General features: G+C 38.1%; 1 protein-coding gene across 1 annotated transcript in view; it reads right to left on the reverse strand.

Annotated features, from left to right (window-relative positions):
* Window positions 1-12,079, reverse strand: part of PARP8 (poly(ADP-ribose) polymerase family member 8) — a 94,433-nt gene that overhangs the window by 5,599 nt on the left and 76,755 nt on the right. The window contains exons 18-24 of the mRNA XM_029940914.1: window positions 11,343-11,391; window positions 10,160-10,272; window positions 9,867-9,939; window positions 8,572-8,641; window positions 7,976-8,049; window positions 6,746-6,815; window positions 5,809-5,893 (exon numbers count right to left, since the gene is read on the reverse strand). Coding sequence (XP_029796774.1) covers window positions 5,809-5,893; window positions 6,746-6,815; window positions 7,976-8,049; window positions 8,572-8,641; window positions 9,867-9,939; window positions 10,160-10,272; window positions 11,343-11,391 — 534 coding nt within the window. The remainder of the gene's footprint in view (window positions 1-5,808; window positions 5,894-6,745; window positions 6,816-7,975; window positions 8,050-8,571; window positions 8,642-9,866; window positions 9,940-10,159; window positions 10,273-11,342; window positions 11,392-12,079) is intronic.

Here is a 12,079-nt window from a genome sequence, read left to right on the forward strand (position 1 = left end):
CAGGTATCACTAGTGTAATAATGTTAATGTTTAATAAATGTGGCATTGTACAAGATAGATTAGGGGTAATGAGAAGCATGGAGAATAACTAGTCATCTTTTGGTGAACTCTGGGGCAGAGAATGATATATCCATGGAAACAAAGGTATCGAAAAGAGAAAACTGTAAAGATACACTGGGAGCCGAGGACTTTGGTGCACAAGGAAAAGGAAATTAAGAAGAGTTCAGACTTCAAGTCTCTTTGAGTTAAAATGACTGCAAAGATTGAGAAAGTGAGAGCTTGATTAGGGGATTTAGCAATAATGGGGTCGACTTTGTACATACTGATTTTAAGGTACGATAAGACTTTTTGAGGGGAACTACCTAGCGAGCAGTTAAATGTAGGCATTTCATCCATTCCTACTTTTCTGCTAAGCCCTGCTGGGCACACAAAGAAAATTCGCCGTACAGTCCACGACCTCAAGAAGTACACAGAATACTGGAGGAGACCATGAGTAAGGAACAGTAACCCCATGACAAAAAGTGCCCACAGCATCACACAGTAACCCCGAAGGAGCAGCACAGAGGAGTCTAGGAAAGTTCTGGGGAGAACAGAAGGCATACGATGAAATTTAAAAGATGAGTAGGAATTAGATAAATTACTTTGAGGGGAGTGAATCCAAGCTCAAGGGAGAAAGGAAAGAGGAAAAGTATGAAGGTCTGGGAATTGCAGCATAGCGTTCAGATGGTGAAACATGGCATCTGGAGGAGAGAAGTTGTGGGCCGTGAGCCCTGGGAGCCGTGAGGTGGGGACTAGAGCCCCTCGACCTTCCCAGGCGGTGGACGGCGCTCAAGGAAGAACACAGGGCTGGGGACTTGCGCGGTTCCCTTTGTAAAGGACACGGGGTTTCATCTTACAAGAAGCAAGCAGCTCCGGAAGAGTCTGAAGCAGCAGAGTGCTGTGGCAGTTTAAATCTTGTGAAGGGATCTGGGGTGCAGACAGAGAGATTGGATTTATTACAGGCTGGGGACACAGCAAAGTCCCGATCTTGTCAGCCTGATGTCACACAGCTACGCCATGCGGCTTCACGGAGCCGTGACCCCGTGGTTTGTCTGCTACCCTTGTAAATAAGTTGTCTGTCTCCTCACTACATTCTCATTCAAACCCTGCTTTTGTTTTGTTTTGTTTGCAAAATCATGGTGAAAGTTCTCTTTCTTTCCATTTAACGGCTATTATACAGTTATTTTACACATTTTTCTTGTATCTTCCTCTTTAGATATATTTCAAACTTTGACCAAAAATAAAAACAATACATAATCCAAAACATTATCCTTTACAGCTTTATCTTTGTTCATTCATTAAAAATGTACTGACAAGCATCTGTGCATTGGGTACCACAGGAGGGAAGCGGGGCGGGGGAGGCGTGCTGCTGCAGGGCATGTAGGAGAGTAAAAGAAAAGCAAGAGCAGGATGCCTGGGGGCTCAGTCCGTTAAGCTTGTAAGTCTTGATTTTGGCTGAGGTCATGGTCTCAAGGTTGGAGCTCCACGTGGGAGCCTGCTTGGGAATTTCAACCTCGCCCTCTCTCTCTCTCTGCCCCTCCCTTGCTTGTGCATGCATGCACTCTCTCTCTCTCTCTCTCTCTCCGAAATAAACTATAAAGTAAATCTTAAGGAAAAAAGAAAAGCAAGAGCAGAAATCTGCCCTTTGTAAGTTGACAGCCTCATGGAAAAGTCAGATACAATGAAAACACAGAATTTTAGATGGAAGTTCTGCAGTGTGAGGTGTGAGGACACCAGGAAGAAAGATTAATTTTGACTGGGAGCTGCATGGAAGAGGTGATATTTGTGCTAGACCTCAGGAGATAGATTTTGGATAAGAATTCCTGAAATTTATTTAGCCCCGAGATCTGCTTGACCCAGGAACCTGAAAATACCCAATCACTTCTCTGCAGACTTGCCTGATTTGGTCCTTCCTGTTCTTAAGTTTCTGATGTCTTAAAAAAATAGGATGGAGTGTATATACCTTAACTTTATCTAACAGACAAAATATAAAAACAATTCACTTGCAGATTTGCCTGCTTTATCTAAATCAAAGAAACACTAAAGCGTTAAACAGGTAGGTTGTAACATCAAATAAGCAGGGTATACAAAACTAGTGGTTCTTAACCTGTCCTGGGTCCCAGAGAGTTGAGGGAAAAGACATATACTCTTAGCTCTAACAGCTGTCCCTATGGTGGGGTTGGGGTGGGGGGGAAGTTGTTAGCTTGGGGGAGCCTATGACACTAGACACACCTGTTAACTTGCCAGATTATCATCTACCTTCTCCTCGATCTTATTATTTAGTAATCCTATCAATGGAAAATACCAATAGAAATTCTTCCTTCTCTTGCTCTAAAATTTCCCATTCACTGTGAAGTAAACATCTTTGTTGTAAATGACTAGAGTACAATATATCCATTTAGTTTTTGCATCTCCTCCTTTGGCTAGCCCAGTTTTTAGCTAGCCCCTTTTAAAAAACGCTGCCTTATTTCTAGATATTGGCCTTAATGTCTTTGTGCACCTGTGTCTCAAGCCCAATCGTGAAATTGAACTTTATCAAGAATCCCTAGACACTTAAAATTGGCTAGAATCTGTTCAAAATATCTGAATTATTACATCTTGCCTAAAGCTTTAAAATCTGATTAAGTTCATTCACTGTGAAATTATCCAACAAAATTTTTCAAACTTAATCTTTTTCTTCTAAGTGATATCTTTCTTTAAATTTTACTTTCAAATGTTTTTGATATAGTAGTCTGTTTCCTAAAATATCTCCCCAATTCTCCTTTCATCCTGTGCTGTTGTTTACTTGTTGGAAAGAAGTAGGAATAGGGTATTAAATGAGTGTTTTATTATCTCCATTCTAGAAATCAGATTAGCATGGAAATTATTTTAATATTTTAGTAGTTTCACTTAACAATAGTTAAAAAAGAAACCCCACATTAATTTATATCCTGCTATCAGGACAGAGTTCTAAATACAGAATCAGATAATGTTAATAAAAAATCAGAATAAGATAATAATAAAATAAGATTTTCTGTTTGATAACAATATATTAGTAATAACTCACTTCCTCATCAATGTATCTTTTCTTAGATGTTACCACTCACTGGGGAGGCACATCACTCACAGAATTCTGCAATTATGTCCTTTATAAAGAAGCTGATGGTTGTAATTAGAATGTACATTAATTAGTGAATGGATTCTCCTTTGGATGTGTTTGAATCTTATCAATTTTCCTTAATTAGTCCCTTCTCTCCTGAGGGTGCAGAGAAAAAGGATGAAATCACATTTGTATTTATAAAGAAATAAAAATCATTATCTTAACAGAATTTTTTTGTTATACTATTTGTAAAGTATCTAAATGTACTAGAAGAATTCTATTCTCTTTTCATCAGGTGGTCTTTCCTCAAATTTTTCTTCTAATAAATACAGAAACCCTTCTCTCCACACACACACATAATACACCAAGCACATATCTTCCTACAGATTTATTTTACATATAATCTATGTAGAATTTCAAAGAAATAATGCTAGAATGCATACTTAAATATCTACAGTTGTTTATTTGGCTCAACAAATCTGAATTTTGGCAAGACACTGAAAGGAATAAGTTAACTAAGATCAGGCTAAGGCGAGGACTTTGGAGTTATTTTCTAAATCATAAGGTCACTCAATGAAACAACTTTTTGACTGGATGTGTCTTTTGGAAAGCCAGTCTCCTACCAGTAGATCACAGTCATGATGGTAAGAAAGAAGAGGGGAGAAGCACCCGGGAAGGTGGCTCAGTAGGTTAAGCGTCCCACGCTTGATTGGGTTATGAGATTGAACCCTGAGACTGAGTGTGGAGCCTGCTTGGGATTCTCTCTCCCTCGCTCTGTGCCCCTCCCTTGCTGACAGGCACACACACTCTCTCTCAAAAAAAAAAAGAAGGGGGGGGAATATTTAATGAGTGCCTTTCAATAGAGACCTGCATTGTCCCAGCTTTGTGCTCATAATAACCCTAGACTAGCAGGTGGATAGCTTCTCTAGGAACCTCCAGACCCACATGGCATCCTTCTCTACCTTGCATTCTGACCCAGGAGACCAATTTTATGGACTCTACTTTCTGGTAGGGTTTGAGTCCCAGCAGGACACTGACAGGAGGGCCATGTCCAGGTTTTCCTTGGTTCCAGGCCCATAAGGGCATCTCAGGCTGTGTGTAGACTTACACAGACAACTCCTTTCAAAGCTGCTGAACTGGAAAGGGTTCTTCTACCAGGTTCTGATAACTGTTTCTTATTCTTGTCCGTTTGGCCCTAAAAATGTGTAGTAACAGCTGTCATGTTACTAGATCCAGGTTACTACACTAGACCATGATTCCCCTATAAACCACACATTTTTGAGTACTTCTGGATGATAGAAATTATGGTATTTGGGGGCGCCTGGGTGGCTCAGTTGGTTAAGCTGCTGACTTCGGCTCAGGTCATGATATCAGGGTTCATGAGTACCAGCCCCGTGTGGGGCTCTGTGCTGACAGCTCAGAGCCTGGAGCCTGCTTCAGATTCTGTGTCTCCCTCTCTCTCTGCTCCTCCCCTGCTCATGCTCTGTCTCTCAAAAATAAATAAATTTTTTTTATAAAAAGGAAAAAAAGAAATTACAGTATTTTTCATGGGCTATGGGTTTCCTGTTGGGATTCTGCCTCATAAGGTAGATATATTGTGCGACCGTATCTACTGACGACACACTATCATACTTGCTGATGAGGCTTAGGAAGCTTATACAACACAGTCAACACCACCTAACTGGTGAGCCTGGACTCCAACTGTCTAACCACAGCGGGCTTTTCCTACAATACTTACGGCTGCTTTGCCATTAAGAAAGAAGTCTCAAGATATGTCTATGTCTCACAATATGTAATTTATGTACTAACATGTATCAAAAATACAGAAGATATATAAATATAAATAATATATAAATCAGTGTCATAAGAAAGTCGGTTTTCATACTATCCATAAGAAAATCAGGCAGTTCATAAGATTTTCATTGTCAACTGTCAATAAGGTAAGAGATCAAATGCCATAGGCATAACATGTTACAGATACATTATACAGTGAAGTAATCTTGATGCAGTCATTTTGACATGACTTATAAAACAATCCAGTGCATTTTTCCACCTTCTCTTTAGAAGACTACATAAAAGTAAAAAACAGATACATTCAATTCTTCCCCAAGGTCCTTCCTGTGATAAGACCATGACTGAGGAAGAAACAGGCACGGGAAGGGGTTGGGAGACAAGCAAAAATGGGTGAAAATCAGAGATGTTTATTGGACTCATTAATTTAGGCATGAAAAATAATGCTATTATATTTTCATGCAGCTCTTTTGATACAGTTGTGTCAAAAACTCCACCTCAGTATGTCCTGCATCAACTTTTTATAGGGACAGGACCTTCTCATTATTGTTTTCTTCATTTCCAGTTATAATATCTTTTAAATCCATAAATAAAAATACATGTGTATGTGTGTGTATCTATGTTATATCTACCTGTGTGAATATACATGCACATGTGTATATACATGCACACATAGATGGTTAATGAGATAGAATGTTTTTCTTCAGTTCTTCTATGTTAAGAGCATATAAATATCACTCTGTTTTTTATAGCTCATTAAAATAAAACAAGCATTAAGATAATGAGAAATTACCTGTCTGTTACATATTGGCAGCTAAAATGACCAAAAAAAATGGATGTCACTACTATTCCACTCACGGAGAAGACAGTAAGACACAAATGTGAACCGTTACACTTACACAAAAAAGAATCGTGTGCAGACATGATCAGTATTTGGGACGACCCATATCTCTCCATGTTTGTGCAGGTCAGGTGAGGTGATCACTGTAAGTGGAAGATAAAATTAAGGAACTGTCTTATTCTAAGTTACTATATCCCTGCTCTTAGAAACTAAAAGTGAAAAGTATATACACAGACTAACATATGAAAAATGTTTAACCTTACTAGCTATCAAAAATGTAAGTAAAAATGATGAAATGTCATGTAACAATTTTGTTTTAAACACTATCAGCATAACAACAGGAAGGTGATCACTTGTGTATTATCAAAAGCAAATAGTCCTGACTTGGGAACTATGTGGAAAGTAACTTAGTCTCTCATATAACTATCAAGGGTTGAAAACTTAAAATGCAGTTAAGAGTGGCTACTGAAACTCTCAACACAAAGAGAAAAACGCTTTTTTAGTCAAGGTCAGATTTTACAGCAAGAACAAAGAAAAATGTCTTATTTTCTAAATCCCCTATCAATTGTTCTATCCCAAGTTCAAAAGAAATGAGTATTTCAGTGTAGAAATAGGAAACCCTATTGGGTTCTCTTCTTGGTGTTTGGCTCATCTTTCCGATTATTCATGGTATTATACATTCAAAAGCCAACTTAAAGAGGAAGGTGGCATATTAACGGAGGAGATTAGTAATACTTGATCAAGAAAATATAATTACCATTTTGAGATGTCTGCCAAGGATAAAATATAGCACTGTTTGAACTCTTGCCAATGCGGCTTTGTTTTTCACCTTGACACTCTCTATTGTGTCTGTTTTCCATCTGTGCCCTTAGAGAAGGTCACGAGGAATAAGGCTGTCACTAATGCATTATGAAAATTCTGTAAATATACTCAAATCCCTAAATACAGATAACACAGAGATCAGTGCGATGAAGTTTGTCGAACTTTCGACTTACCTTCACATAAGGCGATGCATTTTAGGTTACGGCTTTGCAGGAACTGGGCTTGCTGTCCTTTCCTCTGTGACTAAGGTCCAAAAGAATTTAAAAATTAGACTGAAAATGGGGCAGTTGCTCAAGTGAGAAGAGAACTCATCATCATTAAAAAATAATAGCCATGAAGACAGCTCCAGATTAAAAAACGGGGGAGGGGAGGGCCTATCTAGACATCTAGCCTAGCAGTAATTAATCCCTGAATTCTTTCTTAATGTCAGGCTATATTTGTTATATCATTTAATTTCTGTACATAATCATTATCAAATCACTCTCGAGTGAACTAAAAAAGCTAAATTAAAGTTTAACGGCCTCACATCATAGAATTAGAACTCAAATTTATTTTTACTGGAAGCCTGGCATCTTCATTTCAAGGGAAACAAAATTAAAGTTGCATGGTCTTTTTAAACATTAAAATCGGTTATTCTAGGTCATCTAACTAACCTAAAACCAACCCATTTTTACAGCATCATTAGCTTAAGCTGGAGAGGTTTCAGAAAAACCTCATGTAGAAAATCTGTAGTTTTGTTTTTGTTTTTAGATATTAAGTGAGCCATACTTTTTTTTTCAATTTAAAGTCACATTATTCATTAAGTAGATTTTTAATTGGTCCAGAATGGTTGTTTCTTCTGAAACAACAAGGGATCTGTGCTTGCTCTTTACTCTGCCTGGAATGTTCTTCCTCCCACAGGGCTCGTGTTCACTGACTACAGGTCTCCGCACAATAACCTCAGACAGGGCACCCTTTTCGGGCCACCCCAGGGAACAGTCATACTGGTCCCATCTTCCATCTCATGGTATTAAACATCCTCGTCCCCTGATTTCGCTCCGTGTTTCTCCATCACCCTGCATTCTATCTAAATATATACATGTAACTCATTCACAGCCACTCAACAGAATGTAAGCTCCCAAAGGAATTCTCTATTGTTTTGTGTCTATTTTTTATCATCACTGTAGCCCAATGCTTAGCAGTCTCTAAAACATTATAGGAGGAGCTTAATAAATACTTGCTGAATGTTTACTGAATAAAGGCATTCTGATGATTATATCTTAGAGTAAGTTTTGTTCCTTTGTGCGCAATGGCCACTTAAAATGATCTTGCAGACTTGAAAAGCCAGCACGCTTATTGAGGTCCTGCTGGCTAATGAGGCCAGTGCTCAGTCATCACATCAGCCACTCGAGTTGCTAGGACACCTGTGATGTGCTGCTGCTTTTACTGCTTGAGGCCGGCTCGTCTTTGGCTGTCACCTTCTGCTTCTTGTTCATCCCTGAGGACACCAGGAAAAGAATAAATCAGGAACAAAGCTGCACGATGCCCCTCAAGTACAATCCCTCGACACTTTGCCTAAGATTTCGGTGCGTCAGGTCACCAATGATCACAGTGGGCTCCTGAAAGACCAGCTCCTGTGACCTGGGGTGAAAAGTCAGGTAGAAGTCCTGACAGTGTTAGGAAGTAGAAAATCCAGGTTTGTTTTTTTTTTTTTAAATTTGTATTGAAAATAGGGATAGGAAGTTCTCTTGCATAAAATCAATATATTTTAAAAAGTCTTAAAATGGTTTTAAGGGGTGCCTGGATGGCTCATTTGGTTAAGTATCTGACTCTTAATTTCAGGTCAGGTCATGATCTCAAGGTTGGTAAGATTGAGCCCTGTGTCAGGCTCTGCCTGGGGACTCTCTCTTTCCCACTCTCTCTGCCCCTTTCCTGCCCACCACTCATGCACTCTCTCTCTCTCAAAATAAAGAAATAAACTTAAAAAAATTTAAAAATTAAAAATGAAACACAAGCTTACCTGAGTAACCAAAAGATATGCTTGACATTGGACTAAGATAGATTCCACTTCCATACATTGCACCGTGGAGCTGAAAGGGGAAGAAGGGGGAAAAAAGTGGGCACTCAATGGTTTCAAAGGTTAATACATTACATAAGAAAACATCAGTGTCATATTACAGCATATACTCTTAGAAAAAGGACAAAACCCTTTCCTAAAGTGCTAATTTGAAAATAGGACTGCTAATATCCTTGTCCTCAAAATTCAGTTAGTTGATATATAAAAAGTGATGGCCAGACGAAAAAATCCTTGATAAGTTTTCCACCTGACCTATGACAAAGACAGTTACGTATTATAAAGTATGGTTTTTACTCCCAAATATTTAGCTTCAAAATACTGAAAACCAACCAGGCTGCATTATTATACACGACAAGAGTTTTGATTAGGACTCCCACACTAGTATAGCAACAAAGTAGCCTATTGAGATGTTCACTGTATAATGAAAATTCTTATCTCCTCTAACCTTGCAGGTTACAGTTTCATTACTTGAAACGCTTCCACTGCTCTAAGAAGCTACTCAGAACAATTAAAATTCTCTCTCATTATGCCTGTCTTCCAGAACCCCTGTACCCTACTTAGAATGAACTGAATGCTAATCCAGTAAGTGCGTGTTTATGGACATTGACATTTAACTGTATCCTCTCAGCTGTCATCACTGGGAGATGTGGTACAGGTGATGGGATTGAGCGTCTCATTTCCTGACCTCGTTCCATCATAGATGAACATCAGCTGAATGAGAGTGAGGAAGGGTGTTGGAGATGCAGGGAGTAAATAAAGATGAGCATTACACTCACCATGTCCCGCTAACTCTCAGTGCTGCCCCAGAGACTCTGCGAAACAGGCAGCAGATGGCTCTCTGGTATCCAGTCTCCCCTCTGCTTATTCATAGCCCTACCTTTTCTTCTCTTAAAGTGGTCACGCTGAGGCGTGCGCAAGAAACCTGTGTTGAATTGGTAGACAGACTGCTTGTACACTTTTACTTTCTGCATGATAATTTTTCTTCTACTGAAGTTCAAAGTGGTCTTACTGTTTTCTCATAGGGAATTCAATTTCTTTTTCTTTTCATCCCTATATGGTGTATAGGTCAACTCTGCTTCAGTTATTTTGTGAAATTACTTACGCCTTTTAAAAATCCTGTGTAATGTTTTTAAGCCCACTTGCTTCCCCCTTTTCACGAAAAACAAAACATCAGGAATCCTTACTGAGCTCTGAGACAAAAGTATATATGGTCTTGGTAAAGCATCCAGAAAATTTACCTGCAGTCTAGTATTAGAAGCAACAACGAGACCATTCCTCAGGATAGAGTGCCAATTTTCAATGTGTGAACCACTAAAGCACAGAGGAGGGGAAGGACAAAGTAAAACCAAACATTAATGATCTTCTAAAGTAGTCACAATATAATAAACCATGTACCTTCAGAAAGTCAAGTATCAGGCAGTGGACTATTCAGTTCTAACAGCCAACTACTAAAAGAGAATGTTTATCTCCCCACACATTTCTGGAAGATGGAGGGGAAGGTATATTCCCATCAACGTTAAGACATACTCACTGAAATGCAAAGGTGCTTCCAAAGTGCTTTTTAGCAGCTCTAAAATTAGATTCTTTGGCTGGTGGACTGCTGAGAAGAAGGAATTGATGTGGAGTATGCATAAATTTCAGTTGCTGCCATTTAAAACAGTGACAAATGAAAACATGTCAAAATTAACATACATTCAGACTGATGACAATTTCAAATTTTACTGGTTTAAGAAATATCTAGATTCAAGCCACATGAATTTACATTAACAGGACTATTCACTAAAAAAAAAACCCTGCATAAATGATAAATCATGTGGACTGACAGATAGGAAGGGTAATTCTTTAGGCTAATTGGAAAAGGAATAGGAGACAGACAATCCAAAGTCATTTATATTTAGCTTTGGAATACATTGTGTAATCATGTCCAAGCAGATCGGCCTTCCTAATTATGTTTCTTTTTAAGACTTTTATTACTGAATTCCCTAAGTATCCACTAGCTATTCGACTGGGGAAATATCTGAGTTGGCTAAGCAGAAAAGAAAAGTTAGTTCAAGATTTTAAAACTGCAAAAATTACCATCGTCATGCTTTATTTGCATATGCTTATAAATCTGGAAATTGCCTACATTAACATATAGTTTCCCCTTTGTTCATAGAAAGAAATTAAAACAGAATCTTTTGAATTAGTTGCTTGGCAAAATTTTCTAATTGCTGCCCTTTCACTTAGGAATTTATTTACATAGGAATACAATATAAAAGGAATCTTGCAGCTTAGAGATTCATAGACAGAAAAGCTGAAATTCTAGGTACTGCTCTTCTTAGGTAAAGATCAGAACTGAAATCAGTCCATTAGCTTTTCATTTATTTTGTAAGCATATTAAGACAATAAGGCAATATCTTTCTTGCCAACAAGAAACTGACAATGATAAAACGCACATTACCTTTTACTGGTCCATCTCCAGACTCCTCCTATCACTTGTGGAATAACTAAATGATTTCAAATTGACCATTTTACTCACTTAAAAGTTCAGGGCAGCAGTCTGAATTTGAATTTGATTTTGTGGTGCACGTTTGGTAATTTCAAGGTGAAGAGTGAAGCCTAATCTGAGATTACTCCCATTCCCTGGAGCATCTGCCTACACGTCACAGGGTCCCTTCTCCCAACTAGTCAGGACTGTTCCCATTTCTGCACGTATATGTGAAAAACCAACTTACCCTGTTAACTGGCAGTTTCACAATATGTGACCTATTACTTGAAATAACCCTGAAATTAATTAAAATAATCCATCAGTCACAAATACATGCCAAATATATTTAAAGTTTTTTTCCTTAGCTGGCAAGTGATGAGAACTAATGTTTGCTGTGACGTTCACTAAATTGTGCAATCACTGTACTTAACCACATCACTTTGCTTTGTTCCTGAAACAACTGAAAGAGCTCATGTAACAATAAACATAAATCTGAGAATGCAGAAATAGTTCCTTAAAACCTAAGAGTGTGGTCTTTAATTATTACCTCATCAGATATCAGCAAAATCAACATTTCTAAACATATTTTCACATGATGATCATGTAAATACAAAGATTGGAACCTGATTCCTATGTTTGCTTTTTTGACTCTTTCCTATAGTGTCTAAGTAAGAATGAGTTTTTATGAGATCTTTCTTTCTTTAAATATTTGAGGATCTTTGTGCAGATATATACCGTGGTTTATACACAAGTTGTTACCCACTATACTTAGACACTGAGGTTGAAAAAAAATTCAGGTATCTGAAAGAACTAATGATTTTATGCTTTTCAGTACAGAAAATAATACTAGGAAAGACTCTAAAACATTCTGGTAGATTTTCTTCTCCTCGAAAGAAGACTGACTACCAAACTGAAGGAAATAATCACAAATAATGAAAAGTTAATCATCAGACTACAGCAGTTAAAAAAGAGTCAATATTTGAG

The sequence above is a fragment of the Suricata suricatta genome, chromosome 6 (assembly GCF_006229205.1).
Source record: "Suricata suricatta isolate VVHF042 chromosome 6, meerkat_22Aug2017_6uvM2_HiC, whole genome shotgun sequence".
In the NCBI taxonomy this organism is placed as follows: domain Eukaryota; kingdom Metazoa; phylum Chordata; class Mammalia; order Carnivora; family Herpestidae; genus Suricata; species Suricata suricatta.